General features: G+C 37.7%; 3 protein-coding genes across 11 annotated transcripts in view; 2 read left to right on the top strand and 1 right to left on the bottom strand.

The window, feature by feature from the left end:
- Positions 1-114: 114 nt before the first annotated feature.
- Positions 115-11,936, top strand: LRRC39 (leucine rich repeat containing 39; the record flags this gene model as incomplete). 6 transcript variants are annotated; one of them, XM_080407146.1, is made up of 10 exons in its annotated part: positions 1,995-2,567; positions 4,201-4,254; positions 4,752-4,952; positions 5,870-5,975; positions 7,001-7,157; positions 7,715-7,851; positions 9,381-9,526; positions 9,902-10,054; positions 11,100-11,239; positions 11,802-11,936. In XM_080407146.1, the coding sequence occupies exons 3-10, from the start codon at positions 4,828-4,830 to the stop codon at positions 11,852-11,854; spliced, it is 1,017 nt and encodes a 338-aa protein (XP_080263272.1). In that variant the 5' UTR covers positions 1,995-2,567; positions 4,201-4,254; positions 4,752-4,827. The 6 variants fall into 6 exon arrangements, with proteins under 6 accessions (XP_080263270.1, XP_080263268.1, XP_080263272.1 ...); XM_080407144.1 differs by lacking the exons at positions 4,201-4,254; positions 11,802-11,936 and adding an exon at positions 115-1,987 and having other exon boundaries at positions 2,522-2,567; positions 11,100-11,325; XM_080407142.1 differs by lacking the exon at positions 11,802-11,936 and adding an exon at positions 115-1,987 and having other exon boundaries at positions 2,522-2,567; positions 4,201-4,952; positions 11,100-11,325.
- TRMT13 (tRNA methyltransferase 13 homolog) lies at positions 11,235-19,149 on the bottom strand (the record flags this gene model as incomplete). 2 transcript variants are annotated; one of them, XM_080407121.1, is made up of 11 exons in its annotated part: positions 11,235-12,322; positions 12,636-13,050; positions 13,924-13,998; positions 14,686-14,758; positions 15,066-15,233; positions 16,157-16,263; positions 16,720-16,789; positions 16,921-16,983; positions 18,436-18,502; positions 18,593-18,639; positions 19,015-19,149. In XM_080407121.1, 11 exons carry the CDS (start codon positions 19,147-19,149, stop codon positions 12,142-12,144), a joined length of 1,401 nt encoding a protein of 466 aa, XP_080263247.1. In that variant the 3' UTR covers positions 11,235-12,141. The 2 variants fall into 2 exon arrangements, with proteins under 2 accessions (XP_080263247.1, XP_080263248.1); XM_080407122.1 differs by lacking the exon at positions 11,235-12,322 and having other exon boundaries at positions 12,642-12,781; positions 12,907-13,050.
- Positions 19,150-19,181: 32 nt separating this feature from the next.
- Positions 19,182-26,208, top strand: part of SASS6 (SAS-6 centriolar assembly protein) — a 13,512-nt gene continuing 6,485 nt past the window's right edge. For 2 of the 3 annotated variants that reach the window (XM_080407083.1, XM_080407084.1), the window contains exons 1-7: positions 19,182-19,307; positions 20,537-20,597; positions 21,617-21,696; positions 22,873-22,977; positions 23,883-24,054; positions 25,008-25,085; positions 26,002-26,121. In XM_080407083.1, the coding sequence (XP_080263209.1) occupies positions 19,240-19,307; positions 20,537-20,597; positions 21,617-21,696; positions 22,873-22,977; positions 23,883-24,054; positions 25,008-25,085; positions 26,002-26,121 (684 nt within the window). In that variant the 5' untranslated portion in view covers positions 19,182-19,239. The remainder of the gene's footprint in view (positions 19,308-20,536; positions 20,598-21,616; positions 21,697-22,872; positions 22,978-23,882; positions 24,055-25,007; positions 25,086-26,001; positions 26,122-26,208) is intronic. The other variant, XM_080407082.1, reaches the window with a different exon arrangement.

Below are 26,208 nucleotides of genomic sequence, written 5' to 3'. Positions count from 1 at the left end.
GTTTAACTGAGTAAACTTCTCAAGTCTTTTGCTAGTCCACATTTTACTGGCAATTACTTGCACAGGTATTCTTTATCATATTATAAATGAAGAGTCTGTATTTATTCAAATGCTTACTGATAACATTTATTGATAACAATCAGGGCCTTAATACTCTCTAGAATATACTGTATTTTTATAGGCTGGAAGTAGTTGCAGTAAATACTTTCCAGTTATTTTTGTTTTTTATAGAAAGCATCTGTCAAAAAAAAAGGAGAAAAAAAAAAAGGAGGATCTAATTTTTTATTCTGTCATTAGGTAAGCCTGACAGTAAGCAGAACATGTTCTAAAAGTTTGCATCGTATTATTGATGTTCAGATACTAGAATTGGACAGCCTAATCAGATACAACAAAGAATTAACATTAAAAAAAAAATACTGTGTGAGATAAGGACTTTTTAAACTCAGATACAAGGCACATAATGAATAGGTTCAAGTTAATGCCTTCAGAACAGACAACAGTTATGTGACTTTAAGGTAGAGGAAATAGTGGATGAGGATTATGCTGGTTATTTACCAGGAGACATGGAGAAAATTGTTGGATTAAAAATACCTCCTAGAAACATAAGCTGCAAACAGACACAAGAAAAGAAAGTTACGTGGCCTTAAAAATTGTGAGGCACAAAATGGACATTTTCTCCTCTCTTTAGATAGATCAAAAACTGTCTCTACAGGAGCATTCTCCAGAATTGTAGACCAAAGTTGTCTATTGCATTTAGCTGTGAAGATGCAAGACACAAGCTACCAGAATCTCTGCTATCGTTGATGCTGAGACTGAGCGAGAGGAAAGCTGGTAATGCAGGGGAGGGAGCATGGGAGCATATGTGTAAGGTGCTATTTATATTTCTATTGTGGTATAAGGGTCTTTTATATATAGGTCATTTCTTGCAGCGTTTGACTAATATATCATGCTTATCACATTTCATTTTTATCAGATTTATATATTCCTAATAAAAAAATTTAAAGCCCAAAAGCACTGTAGTAATATTGTTTTTATTTGTGACTCATGCGGTGACTATTATCCTGTACAGGTGACTCAAACTTCTCTTTCTTTTTATCTTGAAGAATGTGCTGCACCCAAGACTACCGAAAGAATACAGCCTAGTGGCTACTTTCCTACATGTATATTGTTATGGTAAGGGATTAGTATGAATAGTGTATTTTTTAATGTGATGACAATGGAGAAAATAAATTGAGGGAGTATAAGTGTATGATGGAAAACAATAAAGTGATTTTGAAATATTTGGGAAGGAATAATTTTGCTCACACAAGGAGCCTGAGATTTGTCTTTCAAAACTCCCAATAAAAGGGAAGGTTGTTGTGGTTTTTTTCCAAGCTCTACTTATCTGTCTCGTTTAAGGAGGACAAAATTAAGTAGTTAGCTTTTTAGTTATGATGTTTTTAGATCAAGAAAAAGCATCGATTAAAAAGAATTGTGGGGATTGAATCCATACCAAAACTGAAAGAAGAAATAGCTATACCAAAGATCCTGTTGGATCGGTTTTGCTTTTGCGTAACTTCGAAAAAAAACCAACTTGGACAATTGAAAGCTAAAACAGTTGGTGTCTTTTTAAATAGGTATTGGTGTTCAGGTATTTAGTTGGTCATGGACTGGAGAGGAGGTTTTTTGGGTGTGAAGTTCTATGTGCTATTGCTAGAATCTAACACTAATAATAAGGAAAAATGATTTGTACTGAAAGAGGGTTATAACCAAATGAATGACATTTTTAAAATTCCATCTTCACATTTTATACTCCAGTGTAAGAATTGGTCAGAATTACCCGGTTTTATGGCTTCTGCTTCAAATAGTGACCTGTGATTATTGCTCTCTCTTTCCATTTGGTTGAAGAAAAAGATTCTGACAGAGTTGTTCACCTTTTATCTTCCCCAGGGGCTCTTTGAAGAAATAAAATGTTTAAAATCTTTCATGATTGGAAACATGAAAAGGGGTGAGTAATTACCCCTCTGCACATCCTAATTAAAATTGCTTTTCTGTCTGGACTTTGATAATTTGCACTAAAATCCTTCAACAAGAGAATTCTTCAGCATGGGCAAAAGTAATGAGTAAAATACTTAGTGATGTAATACTTTTTTCTAATCTAATTAGTCCATGTTGCTGTTTAATAGCACTTTGAATCTTAATTATCTTGCAGAGAGGCGTTACTAGAATAAAGCAAGTAATTGTCATTTTGAATTCAAAACTAGATTATTTTTCATTGTGGAGCACAGGTACTCCTTTGTTCTTTTTGTTCACAATTTGTAACTTTTGTTAATGGGCGTCCAGTCATGTTCAGCAAACTGGGAAGACACTGAGAGCAGTAAATGCTTGGGGTTTTTGCAGAAGTGCCTCATGTGATACCTTCTATTCTCAGCTATAGGTTAAAATTAGAACTAGACTGGCATTGCATTAGAGTCTGAGTGAGAGTTCTAAATGGTTTTGGTAGTACAGACAAGATTCATAATTTATCTCTGCTCTTGCCCAGAAAGCGGTGAGTCGCAGGAAATCCTTGAAAACACCGAGTAATTGAGGTAAGCTGTTAAACTCTTGCAGATGCTTGGAGATGAGGTTGTTGGGACATCTGATTACTTGGGAGTAAATTCGCAGTTGTTTTACAGCCACACTTGGAAATTCACTTCTGAATTGTTGGCCACGATGGCACGACTGTTAGTTTTTATTTTCCTGAAAAATAATAAGAATTTGGTGGTAGTCCTGTTGTTATAGCATTAAAACTCCCTGAAAACAAAGTCATATACTTAGGCCGTCTTTCATATTTCATGGTTCTAAAGCACTATTTATTGAATAATGTTCTTTCCACAGCAAGAATTACCCAGTGTAAGCTTTACTATGTTTTGTTTTGAGTACTTTTGTTTCAACTGTATAGTCCAGTACTGGGTTTAGGAATGTAAGTATTAACAAATGTCTTTTCTGCAAAATTTATATAAGAAGAACTATAAGCTTAAAAAGGCTTATAGTTCAAACAATGTCTCTATACAACAAGAAACAAGAGATCAGGTGAATCACTTAATCTCAATAGAAGTTTAATCCTGAAAAATAAGGCAATTTAAATCGTAACTACTAATCAGAGCAGAAACCCCCTCATATAGTGTCTTAGTTATTACTGTTGCATATCGGGATGAGGAATGGGAAAGGTAGCTAGTATGAGGAAAGAAAGGTTAATCCTTCAAACTAGTAAATTTGATCATTTATGTGGGGGACGGAAAGAGGATACTATCCTCTGTTTACAAGAAAAAATTCAGTGGCTCTTTATGAACCTAAATGCCAGACTGCTTTGTGCCACACTGTCGCTGCCATTTGCGTCACCTGTCAAATCCTGCCATTTTTTCTTAACAAACAAACAGTTAAGAATCTTTAATATTAATGTATTGGATGAGATTCTTCTTTATTCAAGCATTATAATTTGATTTTTATGCTGTCTTTAGAACAGGAAGCGTTCCTGACAACTTACACCTGTTATTATTTGGCTATAAATTTTTAATAAAGTGATTTCAGTATAGTCAGGCTTTACAAATAACTATCTTAGCAAAAAACATGGTAAACAAAACAGATTGATTGACAGTTTGAACACAAAAATGTTCACTAAGCAATTCTGGCTTATCCATGCCATACAAAATTATAATGGAATAAATGTGATTGAAAAGATTGCTCTAAAAGACAGGCCTGCAGCAGTTATTGTAGGGAAATATATGTATAAAAGACCTGAAGTTCCACTTTTGTTGTTATCTACCTTCTTGTTTGGAAGAAAGTTACCCTCACTTATTTAGTTCGAATGGACGTGTAAGAGGTTTTTCTTACCTTTCCCTGCAAGTATTAGTAAAAAGTTCAAAGGGACCATTCTGGTTATCAGTGTCATGGGTACGCTGCTGTTGGCATGCAATTTAGCCCTCCAAGCTTATCTGAGTATCAATATCTTGGCTCCAGCTTATTTCCAAAAATACCCTTCCCCAAATGGCTACAGTAACAGCAATAAGAATGCTTTTTAGAGGGATGCTCTGATTAGCATAGCTGAGTATCCTGGTTTGCTGCTCTTCAGGAAAATATGTATTAATTATCTCACTGAGGAATGGATGACTTCAAAACTTCAGGCTTTTTTTTTTTTTTTTTTTTTTTTTTTTTTTAATAAATGTGGAACCTGACACTCAGGGCTACAAGAAGATTTGGAGAGATCTGAAGAATTTTAAAAGCCTTTTCTTAAAGGTAATGCACTACTAACTATAAAATATATTATAATGAGTTAAACTATGGAGAAAATGAATGCAAATAAAGTATACAAATTTATTTCCAGCAACAGTTCTGTTTCTCTAAAGTGCAAAACTCCTTTACTTACAAGTATTTATACCAGCTAGCTGCCAGGATGCAGTAACCAGGATTTAACTGTCCTAAATCGCACGTAACAGCTTCATTTCTGCCTGGGAAAGGAATGAATGCTTGTATCTGCATTTAGTAATCATGGGCAGTACTCAGCCTACCATTGGAAGGAACTGAGAGAAGCAGTTGTTCACTGACTAAGAATGCAGAGAGATTGCAAGAATACCATTTCTTATTATAAAAAAAATTAACTAGGTGCGATTACTTATTTCTATAAAGAGAAAGCAGTTGGTAAAATTCAGTTCTATACATTAACTAAATTTAATAATATTATCAAGTGGCTATTGCAGTATTTTAATTTTCATGTCACTGTCCCCATCTGGTAGCTGATACATGTGCTGATGTGTTGAGCCTGAAATTCACAATCAGATTCCTGTGACTGAATCTGAACATGTAAGGATCATGACTGAAACTGCAGTTTGCATTGGAACATTCACTGCTGTGAAGACACTTTGGGAAGTGAGAATACACAAGATAAATGAAGAATTACAGAAAGAAAAGGAATTCAGACAGAGGTCTGCAGGAAGGTAGGTAAATTATAAATCTTTTTAAGTATGTGAAAAGCTAGACCGTATGTTACATTTCAGAAGACCATAATCAGTCTTTTCAGACTCATCCAGAGTCTGTTTAGTCATTACTCCAGCAGAATTCCCACTGGTTAGAATCTAATAATATGGTCAGGTCAAACCAAGAATTGTGTTCTGTGATAAAAACGTTAGCATATGCACTAAATCCTCTAAATTCAAGTATTAAAATCCTCTCCTGTGTGGATATTTTCACCAGTGGAGGTTTTGATTTGTTATGCCTTCTTCTCAATAGAGGCATTAACAGGGTCACTTGGTCTGCCGTCTGCCCAGCAGTTTCATGAAATGTGAAGGAATTTAGCATTCTGGTCTTGGAACTCTTCCTAATTTGTCAGATATGTTTGAAGTGGAGTAAGAAATTCAAAAGTTACTAATGGAAAATACAAGGAGAAAAAGAGAATTGGCCTCATTTTGGTAATTCTTAAGTCCCCTTTGGAAAGCAAGTGAAAAGAATCCCTAGCTGATTTACCCTGTTTGATTGCACTTCCATTTGGTGGAACTGAAGGCTTTCTTTTTAGGGAACTGCTTAAAAATTAATGGCTTTGGAACTTAGTTCCCTGTGACTTTTTACTCTGTTGCCCTGCTGCAGTACAATGAAAGTGAATGAAGTTATGTCTTCCTTCTGACTGTAAATTTGAAGAACTGTAAAATAAAATTCCTATAAATTACCAGAGCCAAACATTACTTTATCTTCTTTTCTTCCCTGAAATTGATAGCATATTTAGCATCTAGATATAATAAAAGTTGTTTGGCATCCAAAAAGGCTACTACTGTCTCTTTGTTCCAGAAAAGTAGAACGGATAGTAATTATTGCCTGTATTCATTGTTGCACCACTGACAGATCCTTCTTTCCCTTGTAGGCTACTACTTGTCTGGGAGGAGAGAGCTGCTTTAGCAAAGCTCAAAGAAAAAGTTATTAATGAAGACGGAAGAGCAATTTTAAGGATAGAGGAAGAAGAATGGAAGGTAGTGTTGATAGGAATGAATGCTGCTTGGATTGAATGACTGATGCATTAGAAAACTACTATTTACAACTTCATACTCACAGTTGCACTATTTTTAATCTATGAAGTGCTTACTGTGTGCTTTGCTAACAATTAAGACACACTGTTGTGAAAGTGTAAAAGCAAGCTGACTTTTTTAGTCCTCAGTATTAAGCATTACTCTGCAAAAATAGAGCACCAAAAGCTTTTTTGTGTTAGAAATTATTACAGTGCAAATTATGAGTTTAATTAAATAAATCATCATTTAACGTTAACACGCCTGAACTACTGAAATGTGTCAAGGTGAAAACCCTCTATGTTTAGGTGCAGGAAAGTATTTCTTACGGTTGTTTCTAAGATTAAAAGTGAATCAGTAGATTCCCAGAATACTATTATTCTTGTTTCTGATGTATGGAGGGAAGCAGCTAACTGTAGAATCAATGACAGAGTGGAAGCCAGCGTCTGTTCTGAGCCACACAGAAATGCAGATGGCAGTTAGTGTGAGGTGATGAGAATTAGACCATGTTGAGGGCAGTGAGAGAGTGACAGCCACACTCAGCAATACTCTGGTGTCCACAGGGCAGTGTTCCTTGTTCAGAACTCAGAGCATACAGACATTGTGGCTTTTCTATTCCTCAGCACTTTTACTCTCAGCTGCTCACTGTTTTTCTTAACAGAATAATAGAATTTAGATCACCATTTAAATGAAAAAAGGCTATTTAGAGCAGTTTTCTCTTCAGTTATATTTGCTTTCTTCAAAGAAAAGAAATAAGCAAGCCTGACATTTTTCAAGCAACGACGGTAGTGCAGATATCTAAATCCTGGGAGCAAAAACTGGGCAGGTTAAATCTGTGGTCAGAATGACCCATATTGGTGGTGTTCATTTCAGGATGTTATGGTGTAGCTTGAGAAGGAAAAAACTGTTACTGTTTCAAATAAAACTTCTATGTAAGTCTGTATTCTTGTATACTAAGTGGAATTTCTTCTGGTTCCTGTTTCTTGTCTTAGACACTACCTTCGTGCTTATTGAAACTAGTCCATCTCCAGGAATGGCAGCTTCATAGAACTAGTTTGCAGAAAATTCCTCAGTTCATTGGAAGATTTCAGAGTCTTGTTGTTCTAGATCTATCCCGGAACTCAATTGAAAGTATACCTAAAGAAATTGGTGAGCTGTGCTTTCTTTTATTTTAAGCTGCTTTCCTAAGAAAATTAATCTTACACAAACATGCCATTTGGGGGCACTTTGCCTGTCTAACAATCCTATTGAGTAGTTAGAAAACAGACAATTTAAATGTGACAGTGTGATAGAGATCTTAAAACCATGCATTCCCTATAAATAAAAAAATATGGGCAGATGGAGGAGACATATCTTTATGAAAGCTCAGCATGAGAAAAAAGTTTGTAGGCGCAGCAGGTACTAGACATCAGAACACAGCTAGAAATGTGGTACTGAAAAAACAGGCTTTGTGTTCTGAGTCCACAACACGAGTAGCCTATGTTCCCAAGGGCTTTTTTGATTTTTTTTTTTGGTTTTTTTTCTTAGCAGTTCTGTACTAGAGAGTCCTGAAATCCTACTGTTTGAATTTCAGTGATTTTTTTTTTTTTTCAGTGAGAACACTGAGCACTTGTATAACAGTATAAGGATAACACAAAACAAGTAATACTGTATTTCAAATAGAATGAACGTGAACATTTGTGATTTCTCATTTGTGTTCTCTGCAGGCCAGCTGACTAGCCTCCAAGAGCTGCTTCTCAGTTACAATAGAATAAAGTCTGTTCCTAAGGAAATAAGTAACTGTGTCAGTCTGGAAAGACTGGAATTGGCTGTCAACAGGAGTATCTGTGATCTTCCTCCTCAGGTTTTGACAGACTGTTTTGCTTAGTTTTATTTAATGTATATTTTGAATTTATTTATATTTTGAAAATAATTATCATTAAATGTTGTGCTCCCATGTGAAATCAGAGTATCAAAGCAAATCTGAAAACTACTCCACAGAAACAAGTATGTGAACAGTATTTGACTAATCAAACTGAAGCCATATGAGGACATACATACACCTGAGTGGTTGAAGGAGCCAATCTTTATTTTGTCCAGATAAATGACTTAGTGCATACAGGACAGTGATAACGTTTGACGTTAATTTGTTTAGGCTGAAGGTCTTCACTGATTTACCGCACTGAGGATGTGATGCCTTAGCACAGAGAATTTCCCCTTTATGGTTGAGAACACAAATTCATAACATGTGCCAGGACACAACTGTAAGCACCTTTACCAGAGCTGCTGTCAAAAGGGTTTGCGTGATTTATACAACTGCCTGCACAAGTTGAATGAATGTTGTTCTGAGACATTGAAAGCAATTAAGAGAGAATAAAAACAATTGCTCACCTACTACTGAGCTTTAATTTGGACTGACCTAACTGTGAGAGACACCTGCATCTCTGTTAAGTCTCTTAGATAGAGATGACAATTATGTAACCATTTGTACTTGCTTCAATTTATTTAAAAACCCAGTAGTGGCAATAGTTGACAGCAATCATTGCCTTGCAAAATTGAGTGAATTCAACCAGTAATACCTAACAACATATCTTCAAATGAAAATATACACTAGTAATCAGAATCCAGGATTTACAAAATCTACATGGATACAGGTTATATGGTATAATGTAGAGTGATAGCTTTTAAATTAACAGCTCATAGAAAATACGTGGTTCTGTCCTATTGAGACTACAGTAATATCAACACCACGAAACTCTGGGTACGTGAACTTGAGTGGTGTTCAGTCTTTAGACAGTTGGCCCAGATTTGCAATTAACATCTTTACATCACTTGAACACTGTAAAAGCGCCTGAAGGCAGGATTCACCAAAGGACTTAGGTGTTGCGTACTGAAATAAGGCTATGTTTAGTTTTTAGAATGTCTTGCCGTAGCAGTAGACTTCAAAACGTTGCAGGTGTCTAGGTTCCCTCTAAACTACAGTCCATGCAATTTGATTCATAAAAATTTAAATATTTGACTAATGAAAAATGGTGTATTGCATGGAGTATGAAATACTAAGGACAGTGGTGTTTCTAAAATTCCTTTTCTTCTCAGGGCTTAGGGTATACCTGTGTTGTAGTCACGGCATTCAGCTTCTCAGCATTTAGGGCACTCACTGCCAGGTGGGAGATAAAATTCTTCTGCCTGATCAGTTTCAAACCTACCTACCTTCCAGAACTGTAGTTGTTAGCTACTATCAGCTAACGGAACTCAGAAACCATTCTGTGTTTTCCAACTCCAGAATGTGTTGTAATGTTTCTAAATTGTTCTTTTTTTTCAGTCCACATTATTACAGCACTGCTGTAATGCAACAGCTATACAAATTTACATTAAATCTCCCTTTCTTTTCAGCTCAGTGATTTAAGGAAGCTTTCACATATAGATTTGTGCATGAATCAGTTTACTACCATCCCTTCAGCTCTTCTCAACATGCCAAGTCTACAGTGGTTAGATATGGGGGGAAATAAACTCCAGGAGCTTCCTGAGGCAATTGACAGGTAAATAAAGCTCACATTTTGGTCTCAGTTCAACTGGATTGAAATTCTAATTATTAAATCCAACCTCAAAGGATTATATTAATGTTAATATCACTGCAAACTGAAGATTTATCAGTCCTAATGTGTTATTTTGGATGAGCTGGAATAATCCATATAACAAACAATAAATTCAGTACCAAGTTAAATATTTCTTGCCAATGACATTTTGGACCAGAGGTTAGGTGATTATCTTGGATGTGGGGTTTCCTTTGAGAATTGGTCTATCATTATGAGAGTCCTTTATGTGGCTGTAAAAATGAACCAATTACTTTTTATTAATGATGGTAAGATTAATTTTCTGAATCTTGATTGCTTGCACAAATACCTATTTTACAGAATGGGAAATCTCCACACTTTATGGCTCCAAAGGAATGAGATAAACTCTTTGCCAGAAACCATTAGCAATATGAAAAATCTCAGTACTCTTGTTCTTAGCAACAACAAACTTAAGGATATTCCAGCCTGTATGAAGGACATGACAAATCTGAGGTAAGAAAAAGCAACAGAAATACAAATAAAAATATTAGAAGATAAGTTTTAAAGTCTGCCTTGAGTTGTACATCATAAAGTGATACTAAGGCATGTCCACAGTTGTACAGATGGACGCAATACCCTGTAAGTCAGCATAATTACACAAATTCACAACAGTTGAGCATCTGGTCAAGAAGGGTTGTGTAGCACAACTGATCTAAGTAAGCTATGATAGTTACAGTCCCAAATGAAAAAGGAGACTGTGATATGTATGTTCTTATTTCTGAAAGGTCCAAACGCCCACTTCTAACTGACCTTTTATATCACTCTCTAAAGCCAAGAGCTAGGAGGAAAAATATGTGACAAACATAAAAACGACAAGAAGTTGAACTTTAGCACTGAGAAGTCAAGAATTCAGGATTAAACAAAAAGGATTGGGTATAAGGATATGGATGAAACTCTCCTATATTTTATTTGAAAAATAAAAAAAATAATTAAGTGTACATTTTTAATTGGTAGAACTTGAAATATTATTTTGTATACTCTGACAGAAACTTTCCTATTATTTGCATTTTTATTTGAATTACTAGATGCTGGCCATTTTCGAGAAAGAACGTTAGTCTAAATAAATCACATCTAGCCCAGTTAAGACAATTCTGTTTTCAGATGTTTTGGAAGAAGGCTCAGGGATGGACCAAAACCAGAGGGAGACAGGGCTGGCTATTGCCTTGCAAAGCTGGAAGGATGCAGGCATTTGCACTCTTGTTCTCATCCACTCATCTGTTTTTGGAAGTTCAGTAAGGTTGACAATGGGGTCAGGCAAACCCAAAGACAAAATGACAAGGACTGCAGGATTTTCTCCCACCACAATCAGCTACGGTTATTAAAAGGTGTTGTCTTGGCTGAGTTTACTTAATACTACTAATACAGTGGTGAGTTTAGTATAAGAAAAGACATTTTATTTTGCTCAAAAAACTGTTTGAAGAATCTTAATTGTTTCAAAAGAGTTGTTCTCTCTGGACAAAACCTGTTGCAAGAGTAACCTTTTCTGATGAACTGTCAGATTTGTCAACTTCAGAGACAACCCACTGGAGTTAGAGGTAACGCTCCCTCCATGTGAGAATACAGAAGAGGAGGAGCAACAGGAAATGTTTGGCATTGAATTCATGCACATGTATATCCAGGAGTCACTCAAGAAAAGAGGTATGGCTTTTTTATTATTTCAGATCTCTCGGGAATGCAGTGCTGAAGGGAAGGATAAACAAAAGCTAGGATACACAGACAAATAAAATATGAATAATCTCCTTAATAAATGAGTTAATATTTTCAAAAAAATCTGTAAAGAGATTTTTACTGAGGGTAGGTTGCAGTAAGAGACCAGGAGAAGCACTTCTGAACAGGTGTGCAGGTGGCAGCTGTTAACTGCAGAGAGCACTTCATTGCAGATATAAAATGTTCTCTCTGATCTTCATTCTATTTATCATGAAGGCCTAAAAATTTGATGACCAAAATGCTCTTGATTTAGAACGCTAAGGAAGCTTTTTTCTTATCAATATTTCATAAATGAATAATCAAATTAGCAAAAATATATCAAGATGACAGTTTACAAGTAAGCTTTCGTCCTTAACGTTCCCCTAGCGGCAAGGGCTGATCAAAGTACCTGGGCCTACTTAATTAACCTAAGAGGAAATACAAAGCTATCCTGAACTTTTAAATGGAAAATAAAGTATGTTAATTGCTCTTATTTTAACGCATTTTCTTTCAGGAAATCTGGAAAGCTGTACTTTTGGTACTTCTGTCATAAATGATAATGAATAAAGAACGTAACTGTGAATGGAAGAACATATCAAGTATACTTCCTGGAAAAGCAGCACACAGCAGGTTTTAAACGTTCTTGGGCATTTTATTTTTCCACTGATGAGAATTTGTTTGCATATTTGTAATTCCTAGTGAAACTGGGTAATATAAGAACTTTCCTGGGCACAGGAAAGACTTAAAGAGCCTCTTTATAAGCAATGAATTAGCTTTTTAAAAAATCCAGGTTAAGTTTTGTAGGGGTTTTTTCCTATCAATTCCAGATCTGTCTTCTGTCATGTAGTTGGCTCTCATATCAAAGACAGACTTGGGACAGCTGTCAACAGAACATTCTCCAAGGACACAGCAGGCTCTGTATAATACTGTAGTGCAGCCTTGTATCCGTGTTGTTGTAAATATTCAATCCGTCCATGATCAATCAGCAGTTTACAGAGGTGACCTATCTCCTTTCGTTCTTCAACAGTAAGTATCCTGGTTTCATAGAAAGGAGGAAAAGAATTAACGTGTCAGAAGAATAGTTTTGTTAATTAACATCAGTAGTTAAGCTTAGAAAAACTAGTGAAATCACTCTTAAGTTCAACTCAGGCAAGCACGACTGTTTAAATATTTTGAAATGTACGTCCATGAAAAATGTATTTTTAAAGTAGAATATTTCTATAAATTTCATAATTAAAATGTTTCTGTAAAATAAGTCATTTTGAAGGAGCCAAAAAAGTTTCATGTACCACTATACGTAATTTTGCTTTTCTGCAGAAGTCCATTTGTTAGGAAAAGAATTACATACCCTTGTAAAGTATCAGAACCGCTCTCAGTCTTGCTGCACGTTTGCTCATGTTCTTCCATGTCGTTAGACTGATCTTCACTTTCATCACTTGTAGAGGCTTTGGTTGTTGTTTCTCGCATACCGCAAGTGGCCCAGCTACTCATTCTCTGAAAATAATTAAATTCTACTGGTCCAAGTCCTACTGATTTAAAGAACTCCCTGCCTACATAATGTGTCCAGTCACACTTGTGATGGCAGCACAGTGCAATAACAATTCCAGCTACAGGCTTACAGTCATCTTTGTTGCTTTCATTATCAGCAGAGTTGTTAGAAGCCACCTCTGTCTTATCAGTCCTAGAGCGTTTTGGTGCAGGCTCTTGAGATTCTCCATCACAGCAAGTTGTATAACTTTCAACCAGGCATCTCAAAGCAAGATCTAGGAAAAAACCAGATATACCCCCCCAAAAATAGCGATGAACACCATGCCATTATTTGCATAAGGCTATATGCCACAAAGAATAAAAGCATACATCACGAACTAGGTCAAAAAGCAATTTTAAGCATAACTAAAAATTACAAGCATGCTTTGAAAACATGAAAACCCTAAATGCTAAATGAATATTATTGAGACCCCTGGAGCTACTACGGGCTTATCCTCTATTTGTTCTACACAAGTAAATTTGAAATACTTTGGTTAACAAACTGACATATTATCTCTTACCTGTAAAACATTCAAGTATTTGCTCTAAAAGTCTGATATCTAGGACACAATCTATGTAATACATACATCTATTTCTTAAATGCTTAACTGTCATCTTTGTAACAGTACCTATATAGGTGTCATATTTGAGATGCCTTTACTTAGCAGACAAGTAACGTTAGAAAAAGCATGTTTAAAATTATCAGGACAGAAACATATTCTTCTCATTTTCAGAACACGAACTGAGAAAGAAAAATATTTCAGAGTAGAGGTGTGATGGTGTTAAAACGGTACTTCCAACAGTTTACAAATATATGACCCATGCCACCACGCACTATTCTTTATTCTACTGTTCTTTTAGATGTATAGATAAAGAAAAAGAAAGGTTTTACTTCTGTCTAGTGTAGCCTTGCACCTATTTTCCACTTACTATTCCACTGAAGTCAATAGATGTTAGTAGATATTTAGATGACATATAATTGCTTCATTCACTAAAAAAGGGTTAAGAGGGCAAGAAAAGCTTAAAAGGACAGTTTGGAAGATCAGTCCATCCAGATCATAAGATTTAGTATCGTAGTTTTCTGCAGTTCACACATATGTAATTCATACCTGTTGCAGCACCACATAAATGTTTCCCAATTCCTACTAGTGGTAGCTTTTTCTTCTCTAAAATAGGTACTTTATCTGGAGAGAGAAAAAAAAAAAGATAATGCCCACATACAGTCCACAACAACCCCAGAACCTCTATTATTATAGTTGGGGCAATATTTTTTTCAGATAATGTAACTTCAGCACACTTAAAAAAAGAAATAAATGTTTACCACTATTAAAAATACAGTGACACTATTAAAAATAAGCTATTCAAAGGAAAGTTTCTTTTTTAAAAGAAGTTAAGAGGATTGGATGTTGTGGCTGAGAAGCATATTTAACCACTTCAGCCTTTCTATATTGCCTATGAAATTTAAATATGTTAATGCATCTCCTGGTGACAGGGTGTTCCCACGAGTTCTGTAGTACTGATATGCGCATGACTTGCTTCATTCTGCATGCCTACAACAAACAATGCAATGGTTTTTAATCCTGCAAGTTCTAAAAAAACATTCAAAGTGGTTTTGTTTAGGTGTTTCTCACCTACATTGATGTCCTCCTAAGTGTATAAAAAGCAGAAAATTTAAAGTCTCCATTTAATACATGTATGTGTGTATATACGTATATACACAGAGCATTAACATGTCCAAGTAACCACTGAGAATCATGTTCAAACCCAAGTACATCTAAGTGTGCTACATACAAACTGACTTGAATTCCAGTATTCAAAATCTACAATTAAGCCTCTAGTTACACAGTTATGCAAGCCGAGAAGGAACTTACTTAAACATAAGTGCTGAATATCAACTTGAAGCCTTTCAAATACAGAATCTCTCCTTTTATGTTTTCCATCCACCTGTGTAAACATAACAAGATAATTAAGCAGGGCTGCCCACTAATAATTATACTTTTGCTCCAGATATTAATGCTAGACTTTTTTTCCTGTCAAGTCAACATCTGCATATTTCCAACATTATACACCAGGATTTTTTTTTTTAATAAATTTGCTATTGCTGAAGTATGGAATGTAGGCAATCACACTTCCAAAAACTTTTAAAATGTAAAGGCTTTGTTTTGGTTTTAAAGACAAAAAGCAAATGCTAATAGCTTCAATGACAATAGTTTAAAAATTATAGTCTGCCAATGTGACAATAACCTCTTACCTTGAACCTTGTAGTTGCCCTTTCCACAAGCAAAAACTGAACATTTTCAGCATTCTGTAAGGCAACGTCAACCCAGTGAGACAGCTTTCCTCGCCCAGCTCCAAACTCAACAAAACATCTTCCTGGACCGAGTAAATGTAGTTTTTCCATGTTACCTAAAATAGAAGCCTACAAACATCAAAAGATTATACAAACCAAACAAATACATACATCATGTAGTGTAATGCCCAGTGGAAAATGATTACTTCACCAAACTTCAAAAGACTTTTTCAAGCCTTTCCTTCCATGAGGGATTAGGAAGAAGATGATGTGTACGCAGAGGAAAGGGGATTATAACTTCTGGCTAGTAATCATAACCCTGCCCTTCTTCCACTGCTCGCAGAACTCCGCCCGCATTTTTTTGGAACAGGATTTGTAGGATCCAGGTACATGCTATAATACTCTCCGCCGATTCCCAAAGTAGACATCCAAAATATGGGTACTGTACTAGATCTTTCTGTGAAGCACCAGTGCCCGCAGAGCCCTCTCTCTCTGCTGCAGTTAAGCATTTTGTAATACATAGGAAAGCTAGAACATGGGAAGAAAGTAAGATCCAGACATATCTCACTTCTAGATTTTCTTCCCAAAACTTTCTATTTTGCTACAGTATGCAATTCATCTCCCTTACAATTCTTGCTGCTCAATGCACTTAAAAAGGCAGAAGGCAAACTCGGGCTCTCCAGTTCTTTTTATGCATCTGTTATATAACCAGGAAGTCTAGGACCAGCTCTTACAGAAAAAGTAAAAAAATTCTTTTTTAATTCTTAGTAAATACAACATTTTACCTTTGGTAGCTCAGATTTATTATGAGGTAATATAAAATAAGAATACATTAGTTAAAATTCAGAATACTACCACATAATTTGTAATTTATTTCAGTATCCTAATAAACTTTATACATGCTATTATTTGAAGAGCATAGTTACTGAGCATCTCCGATTTCCTCTACGTGAAGTGACGAGCATCATGGATGCACAGTCACTCAAATTTACAGCAGCAGAATTCCATGTGTTTAAAAACACCTATACCTATGAGTAAAGCAGCGATCATACCTGTTGTTTCAAGTGTTTGAAAGCAGATTCCCCATTCTTTGGGTCATTTAAGGCTTCTTGTAAAGCCTGGTGGGACAGTACTTGTTCCTTAAGGTGACGTTCCAGACCTGCATGCAAATGCAAATACAAAACTTGTAAGGTATAGGTTTCCAGTTTCCAAGAGTTTTTGTTTTTGTAACACATACGTTACAATATTCAGACATGAGCTCAATCTGTATCACCAACAAAACAGTCTGTTGGGAGCATAAATCTATCATCACATGTTTATAACAGAGCTGTATTATCTGTAGTGGTATCTCGAGTGGGAAACAAAAAACACAGAAGGAAGGGAAATTAGCAATATGAACAAAAGTTCAGTATTTTATCATTCTCTCAATCTAGTATATTCTTCTGAGTAAAATTTAGCTATAGAAGGATTGCCTATTATCTTGCTAATAATTACTTCAGATGCGTTTAGTGCCAAATGTCTTACATTTTCACAGATATCTAACAGCAAAAATGACAATGAAATATTCAATCAATTCAATTTAAAACGTCTTATTTTCAGTATTAAGTAAACTCACCAGTACTTGCTTTTTTCAATGTGATGATTAAGTTATCCAGCTTTTCTTTGGATAGAGAACAGATAGGTACCTTTTTAAGGGGGAAAAAAAAGTGGCATCCATAAATTCAAGAGCTTTTTATCTTTGATAGTTCTTTAGTCATATGATAAATTGCAACATGTTATGTAGGGACTAAGCTTTAGAATAAATAAATGTACTCACTTCTTTTTCTGGTATTTCTGCTACGTCTTTTAAACCTGCATTAATATCTTGAACAAAGTAGACCTTTAAAATTCAAAAGAAATGATTTTATTAATCATCAGGAAGCAAAATGCTAAATTCTTCACTGGTTTTATGATAAAGTACATAGCAATAGGAATCCACTGCAAAAGAAGATATTTCAAGTAATTTTTTTCCCTATAGTCTGATCCCAAGTCCCCACCAGAAATGACTGTTCTGACGCATTTTGACAAGACTGAACATGTTTGTAAGAGTTAAGCTGTCAACACTTACTAGACTGATGCCGGAGGTGATTTTAAGGTTTCCCAGGTAATACTAAAGGTACGACACTGTTAAAGCCGAAGGGCAGATAATAAAGAAGCCATCTTCGGTTTTCTTGAAACAGCTGTTGAGACATACATCTTATTCCTTCCCTCAGCACTGGCTGCAACTCGGCCTAGCTTTCCACAATTCACTGCTAGTTTGAGTGAAGCAGCCAGCTGGTTAGGGCAGCAGGCTGCCAGGGGTAGGAAAACACCTAGAAAACACCCGCTAGTTTTGCTTTCCAAGGATAATCTGTCACCGAGTTTCTAAAATGAATGGCAATTGTGAGAGACTATTCTCAGAGAACGTTTTTGAGAAAAACGAATTCAGCATTTTCATTTGCAACTAAGACAACTGAAAAGTTGTACTGAACTACGGTGAAAGGGGACACAGAGTATGAGGAGACTGGAATGTGAATTCCATTTCAGCAAGCACTTAATTCAGCTTCCATATCGTCCTTACTGTAGTGCTTGCTAAGACTGCTGTCCTCCAGTTCACAGCTGCTGTCAGCACAATGAACTCTCTGCATGTAGTCGACCAGTTCATTATTAAATCAAGCATACGCATGTACATGGTCATGTATGTGGTTAACAGGTCAGTCTGTTTCTTTAACTTGAAATTTAGGCAAAATATGTAAATATCTACAGCAAAACAGTCAAAAGAATTTGAAAAACAGAGGATGTTAACCAATCCTTACAAGTAGTTAACCAAAGGCGTGGCTTTGGGAGAATAAATAGACACTGTAAGTCAGTCAAGCTAAGAAAGTAACAAGATAAGCTCAGGGAGAACCAAATGGGAAAGAAATTAAGAGACCAAACAGAAAATGACTTGGAACTATGTATGAACTAACCTAATTAGCATACTAAAAGACCCACCGTGGAGCAAGGAAAGCCCCCTTCCAATACAGCCCCCTCCCCACAGACCAGTGAAAAGAAAGGATGCCGTACCTTTAAATGGAGACTTGTAAGGACCTATGAAAATTGTGACTAGACCTGAGCGTCAGCAATTGCTCAAAGTGCATAAAATGCTTTACTACGTGTTAACTGGTGTGCTGCCTCGGTGGTTTAACCACCTAGCACCCGGTCTTGTGCAAGCCTGGAATAAGTGACACGTCGGCCTGTGTGCAAGACTGGTGCCCCGCGAGCCGGGCCACCAGCGCCGAGTGCGGGGCCACGGGGCCTGCTGAACACTTACTGGCTTCGGCTTCGCTCTTGAATTACATTTTTGTAAATGCTTTTGTAGTTGGTCTTCGTATACAGTGCTAAAATCCAAATGGAAAGAAAAAGTTACGTAGACGCATTTCTCATGCGAGCTCTGGCAAAAAACAGGAAAGGCATTTACAGGTACTCACTGTTTGGGATCGAGAGGGCACGGAATTCTTTTCCTGTCATTTTCTTCCTAGTCACAAAAGAAAAGTTTTAGACAACACTTCAGCATGCGTTCAGCATTCCTGTTCTAGAGATGCTGTTGAGGGACACCTGATTTTCATAAAGCATCTACTCTGAGGTAGGCACGTCAACTGGAATGGAGAAATTGAGACAAGAATTCAGTACCCGAGTGGCTCCTAAGAGAACAAACCTATAACGTAACGGCCGCGTTCCTGCCGGGCTGGACGAGTGGCCTCAGCACATCCGATGCTCGAAGGCAGCACCGGCGCTGCCGCTCCCGCCCGCTCGGGCGGCCATGTCACCCCAGGCCCCAGCCGTGCCACCGGGGCATCCCTTCCCCCGCCGCAGGAAGGTGCCAGCTGCCCCGCCCACCCAGGCCCGGTACCTCCTGCTGCCCGTGCTCTCCGCAGAAGCGCCTCCCGGGAGCCGGGATCATCTTGCAGAAGCGCTTCTTCCTCTCCACGAAGTAGGCACAGCGCCCCGGGACCGGAGTGCCGCGGCCCAGCTCCGGCGCCGCCATTGCCGTCCCAGCAGCCCCCGCGGCCACCGCCTCGCCTCCATCTTGAGGCTCCTCCTCCGCGGGAGCCGAGCGCCAAACTCGAAGCGCAAGATGGCGGCGGAGAGTATGTTCAACCGGCCCGTGTGCGTGCAAGTGAGGTGCCAGGGCTGCGAGGAGAGGTGAGGGGCTGGCTGGAGCGGCGCGGCGGGCTCTGACATGGTTTCCTCACAAGCTGCGCAGAACCTTTACTGCATTCTTTAGGAGAAGGGCTGCCGAGCGACAGGCTCTTTTCTGTCTTCCTGCCTTGTGCCCTCGCGGCTGCTGGGTGAGAGGCGGGCCCTGCGCGTGGTGCGGGCGGCGGGCTGAGCGGCTGCCTGCGTTCTTCTTGCTTTGGGGCTGCTTGTGGGGCCCGCCGCGTTAGAGGGAAAGGGACTTGGTTGCGGCATGGCCGGAGGCAGCCTGCGAGGGCTGGAGTGGCGGCGGCGCCTTGCCGGGGCGGAGGGGGCACTCGCGGCGGGGAAGGCAGGCAGCGGCTTTACAGAGACGCTTTAGGGCTGCGGGGGCGAAGGCGCCTCCGCTGCAGGCGGCCCGAGGGCCGGGATTCTCGCCCCGGCTCCGCACGGGCCCTGCCGGCCCGGCCGCAGTTACGCGTCTCCCGGGCCGCGGCGGTTGGTGCCCCGCGGGCGGGCCCGCCTCCTCCCCCCGCAGCCTGGGGCCGGCCCTGCCGCCGCCTCCGGCACCGCTTGGGCGGGAGCGCGCAGCCCAGCCCGGCCGTGCCTGCGAGGGGCCAGGCTGTTCGGGCGCGCCCGGCTGCGCGTGTGCCTGGCTCAGCGCTGGTGTTTGGGAAAAGCCAGGGATCTTGCACGTGCCGTGTCTCCAACACCCGGTGAATTTCCGTAACGCAGGCCCTGTCTGGACTAGTCACTGTGTGCGGGCGTCGGGGCTGCTCTGGCTTGTCTGTATGAGAAGGCACAGAAAGGCTGATGCCTGTGAGTGAGTGTATTTTGTAATGCAAGTAACTTCTCGGATGACTCAACAAGATGAAGACAGTGTAGCGGTGTATAAATGATTTTCAAAAGTTGCAGCAGTCGTTAATAAATTTCAGCAGGCTTTTTCAAAGGTTCTGTTTTATGGAGAAAGTTTTAAAGCTTCTGCCTTGCTAGTTAAAGTTTGGTGGATAACAAGCAACAAAAACACCTGTGCTGACTGCGGAGCTGTGATGGCAGCTGCAGCTGGGGGGCTTTCAGGTATTTTAGGCAGTAGTCGTCACTAGGACCTTTCTTGATAGTTCTGCCTAAATTTTTGTTTTCAAAATGTCATCTGATTCCTGTAATGTGGCTGCAAATGCACATTAATTTTGGAGAATGATTTCTTGATTAGTTACCAAGTTTCATCTTTTTGTACACAGGAGATTAAATGTTCGAGTGAGTATTGAGCTACTGTCCGTTTCTAATCCTGTTCATAAAAAGGTTTGTGCATTGGTTATATTCATGTCATTCATTAGGCATGTTCTGAATTTCATTGTATAAGAGAACAAATATGCAAAGAAAAAGTAAAACAGGATTTTAGTGTGTTTGTCACTTGACCTTATTTTACTTTTGATATAATTACTTGAGTAATTTAGTTGGTTTGGAATAGTGGTTGGGTTCTTTTGTTGGTTTTATTGGTATCTGAGTTACTGAAACTTCTTTCAATTCTATATGTGTACATGTGCAGTGGTCACACTTCAGTTGTGTTGGAAGAGCTTTCAGGTTTCTACTTCCTTTCTTTCCTCTGCTACGGAATACTGTATTCTTCACAGGTTTGAGCCTTGTTATAGAGAACAGGTGCTTGGGCCTATTGTACCAGGTGTTTTGCATAAACCCCAGCCTTTAATGAAAGACTAATGTCTACAGAGAAGGCACTTTTTCCAAAACACTATGTAGACCTCTAGCAAACCAGGAACTTCAATTAAAAAAAAAAAAAGCAGCAGCATAATGTTACAATTTTCCTTATGAGCTTACTGGATTTAATCTGTATCCATTTTATGAAGCTCTGTATTCAAATATACAAACTCTTCAGAAAGTTGTTTCTTAAACTTTTAGGAGTAGTATACTCTGAAAAACTTCCAGTTACAGCAGTGATGTGTTTGTGGTCCATTACAGTGGACTGCTAGTGCTACACTCTTATTTCATGACTGGGGAAAAATAGCAGATAGTTTTCTTTCTGTAAAATGATGAAGACACATTGAATTATGAAACCTTTGCTGATCAGAGTTGAAGGGTTTTATTTGATTTATTGGTGTGAAACAGTTTTCCTGTTTTTTCTACTGTAATAGAAATAGTGTTAAATGTTTTCCACCTTCTGAATTAGTTGCTTGAATTCTATTTTACTTGTGGTTAAACAGTGAAAACATTAAATACTGTTTGCAGTGTTGGTTTACAATACTTAAACAATCCTACAGGGTGATTTATAGTATTTTAAATCGTATTTAAATGTCTTTTTTCAGGATTTAGCTGTTAGATTGACTGATGATACTGATCCTTTTTTCCTTTATAACCTTGTCATATCTGAGGAAGATTTTCAAAGGTAAGTGAAATTATATCTTTGTCTGTGAAACATTTCTAAACTGCGAAAAAGAATGAAGGAATATTTTTAGCTTAGAGTGGTTTATCTTAGAATTTAGGTTTAGGCGTTTTTCACTTGAGGAATTTTGTCAGTATTTTGGTAGTATTGTTCTATTTGACCAGTCAGTGAAGCAGCCAAGTACAGGAAGGTGATTGGCTCAAGATCATACAGCTGAATGACAGAATCCTGATGTTATGTTCCCTGCATAGCTACAGCACCACAGTTTACATTACTGCTTGCATCTTCTGTTTGTTGTAACTACTTCTTAGAGGCTATTGCGTGTGTGTGAACTATTTTGACAAATAATTGCAAGAGGAAAGTCTGTTTGCATGGACATGGATTCACAGACCTGAGCCTTTGCTTTTGGATTTCTTGCATGCTAATTGTACCGTTGGGTCTCATTTCGCTGCACTTGCTTGGAATTTGATCATCAGACTTGAGGACCAGGCAGGAACAGTCCAGTCTTCTGCTTTGTTGTTTGCTGTGGTGGTTTTGTTTCGGAGGGTGTTTTTGTGGTTTGGTTTTGTTATTTTGTTGCTTTTCCTTAAAAAAAGAGATGTGGTCAGTGTGCCAATCAAAAGGCAAAAGTAAAATAGTGTTTGTAAAACCAATGTGCAAAAGTATTTTGTTATACAAGGTATGGCTTTGCATATATAGACAGATACATGCATACACTGCTGAACATTTATGTCTTTCAGTTTACTGCATCTATGGTGAAGTTGTGCAATTAAATAAGTAGGCAAATTAAATAAACAAAAAGTCTTGATAACGATTGAGTCTCCCCTCATTGTCATTTGCTTCTTCCATATGCCCTTATCCAATAACTGTACTGCTCTGTGCTGCGAGGGAGATTTCTACTCAAAGGAACATTTGTTGTGCCACAGTTGTTGTCTTTTTTTTTTTTTTCTTAGTGCAGCCTATTTGCAAGAGCTCTTGAAATCATAAATACCCTCTGGTGATTATTATCTAAAGACGTGAGCACATTTCTTCTGTGTTCAAGATTGAAAATAACATGCTAGCGAACTTTAGCGACCTGATCATAGTTGGTTCTTTCTACTAAACAAATATTTTTATAGGAAACAAATTATACTTTATATATTGTTAATATGTTCTTTTTTTTCCAATCTGTTTATATAGTTTAAAAACCCAGCAAGGTCTCTTGGTAGACTTCTCTGCTTTTCCACAAAAATTTATAGATTTGCTTCAGCAATGCATTCAGGAGCAGAACAAAGATATCCCAAGGTAGGTAATAAGCGAGTGCCTTATTACTCTGTACGTGTTGAGTTCTTAAAATACTTGTCAGCCACTCAGACTGAGAAGAGTCAGTAGGAAAAGGATAATTTAACCTTCCCCTGGATACATCTGAATATCAGTCAGTGGACGTTACTGACAAAACCTGAGTCTTGGGAGGACTGAGTGGTGAAATTGATGTCTAGTAATAATCTCCCCATCTGAGTCAAAGCTGGCGAGCTTCACAAATTAGCAAATGTGCAAGATGTAGCACCGGTCTCTTGTTTGTTTTATGTAGTTTAATGCTAGAGAGGTAATTGAATTTGATGGACCGAGGTCTAAATCATTCTATTTCACAGGAGAAGGCAAAGTTACAAGGCATTCTGACAAGATGGGGTGTTTTTTTCTTTCATTTCAGCGTTCAGATATTGAGATGTGAGTTGGGGAGAATTGAGGCCCACTCTTCCCTGTAGTGGCCTTTTCAAAATGTTGTTTTAGTCTGTGTGGGTACTGAGAAAGCCCTGTCCAGAGTACCTAGCTTCGTTCAGTAGTCAGGCCATTTCCTAATGCATGTGCGGTGGGCTATGGATTCTACTAGGTTATAGAATACCTAGAAGTCAGGAGTCAGTTTTCTTTCTGAATTTGGTTACAAAGGCCGTGCTTGGTTTTGGTCTCCTGGATCTATGGACTTAAGAAAATTTTGCAAATAAACAAACGGACTAGTTTTGTATATTTCTTATTATAAGGTGCAAGCATTTTAGTTTATACTTGTTTGTAGTATTAACTACAACATAGACATTGAATTTCTTTTTCAAATAAAAAAATATATTTTATTTGAAAATGGCTTGTAGGATTTATGTGTAGTTTCAGGAAAAGAAATATACTAAACATTTTATTATTTTTTTTATTTTCCCTAGGTTTTTGCTGCAGTTAGTTTCTTCAGCATCTGTTCTAGATCACACACCTGTCTTTTTAAATGTAGTGGAGACCAACCCTTTTAAGCATCTTACCCATCTCTCCCTAAAATTCCTACCAGGAAATGATGCAGAAATAAAGAAGTTCTTAGCCAGCTGTTTGAAATGCCTTAAGGTAAAATGAAGGCTTGTCATTGCTGCAACTAGGCCTTGATGCTGTGTGTACTTAAGCATTTTTTCAGTCTTTATACTTCAAAAGTATGTACCGAATTGTATGCTCTGGTTTACTTCTTATTTTAGTTTATATATGTCATTGCATGCAGTTATTTGGGTGGATATTATAAACCTGTTACTATCACTCTAGCAATGAAAAAATTACATGTATATTCAGACAAGGGCTATAATTTGAACTGGCAGAAAATCAGGTATTTTACACATGCAGTGCATATAGTATGCAGCTGTTGAATGCTTCTGAATGTTTCGGTGTCTCATGCTGCATAGCCTTGTGCTGACTGCTGGATCAGCTGCCAAAAGTAAAATACTGTAAACTTTCAACCTCTTTGGTCTGCAGTTGGGTATTGGAAAATATGCATGTGTATATAATTCTAAGGCTTTGTGGACTTCAAAGGGCCAGTAGCTATAAATACTAAGTTGAAATTTTAATGTTGATGCAGTTGGTAGCATGCTAGGTTTTATCTAATGAAAAATTAGTGGTCTCATAGTTTCTGTTGTCAGTTTCAGTTTCATAGCCTGAGATTTGTGTCTGCTACTGTGCTGTCATGTTTATAGCCACATAATAAGTCATTTTAATAACATAAATTTACAGTGTTTCAGTTTATTTGTTGTTTGTGCAACTCCTTTGTAAACAGGTCTTTATAATAAGATACTGTTTCCTTGTACAAATTTGGTAAGAATTTCATTCAGGGCTTTTATCTTGTCGGATAATGCATTTTCTTTTACATTTATTAATTATACCTTACTCAATATGAATTTTATTTAATAAGATGATTTTTCCACAAATATAATGGGTATGCAGTTGCTTAGGCAGGATATGCTGATAAAATGGAAGCCAAATACAACTTTTATTCTGGGATCTAAGGGTTTCACTTGATGTCAATTTGTACTTAGGAAGACAAAATAAAGTTGGAAGAAAAACTTAAAAAAACTGAAGAGGATCTTACCAGACAACTGAGCTACACTCAACAGGTAATACAAATTTTTTTCTTGTTTTAAGTTGCGCTTAAAATCTGGGGAAAATGCACCTTCTTGTGGGCTGGTCCGTTAGCCAGTACCTAGCCAAGAGATACTTCGAGAATGAGTGAAAAGAAGAAAAGTAATGTACTGTAACTTTACATAAGAATGAGTAAAGCATGCAAATGATGAGTAAAATTTAGTTCCTGCAGTACTAAAACAGAACTCTATTTTGTCCAGTTTACAGGATTTTATATTTGCGGTCTGTGTATGCACACGTTATATACTAAATATATGGTAGTGTGGTGGTAGATATACTCCACTTATTTTATGAATGATTGGAAATCCTTATATTTGGAAAAAACTGTGTGAAACCATTACAAATAAACTGACAGTCTTGGACTGCATGTTACTCTACTGCTGTAGGATTTTTGCAGTCAGCCCAGTCAACATCACATACGTGTTTCAAGAGGATGATTTGGGTCAAATTCTAGATTTATCAAAGTGACTTTTGGCTATCATGAAACAGGAAAAAAAATCAATTAAAACGCCTATTATGGAGCTTTTTTAGAACAAAATACATGTTTACCTCATCTTTGCAGTGACACCCCATCCCCCAACTACAGCACTTAGTGTTATAAGGGTAGGGAAGATCAGCAGACTGCTTTTTTCACTCTTAAATAGTGGTTGGAAGAAAATACAATTGGAAAAGAATAATATTTTATCCACAGTGTCAGAAAGGTGCTCTTTAGCTTCTCAGTATCTTTCCTGTTTACAGAATAAACAGATGTTGTGGCATCTGGTGCTGAAATTTGGACTTCTATTAGTAACTCTTTGTCCTTTTTAAGAAGTAACAGTGAAGAATCATACAGTATCGACTGAAATGCTTAAACTTTAAAAAATTCAATTATGTTTTGTCAAACTTAAACAGAGCCTGTCGGAGAAAAGCCGAGAACTAGACAAACTGAAAAACGAATGGACATCATACACTGCAGCTCTAACAAACACACACACACAGGAGCTGACAAAAGAAAAGGAAAGAGCTCTCCAGGTATGACAACAGAAGAGAATCAACGATATCTTTATATGTAAATAGTTTCTTGGCTTGATTTTCAGATTCATTGAACAACTGCTTAAG

This window comes from Falco punctatus (assembly GCF_963210335.1).
Source record: "Falco punctatus genome assembly, chromosome: 11".
In the NCBI taxonomy this organism is placed as follows: domain Eukaryota; kingdom Metazoa; phylum Chordata; class Aves; order Falconiformes; family Falconidae; genus Falco; species Falco punctatus.
Note: the sequence above shows the minus strand (reverse complement) of the source record. Positions and strands in the feature narration are given on the sequence as shown.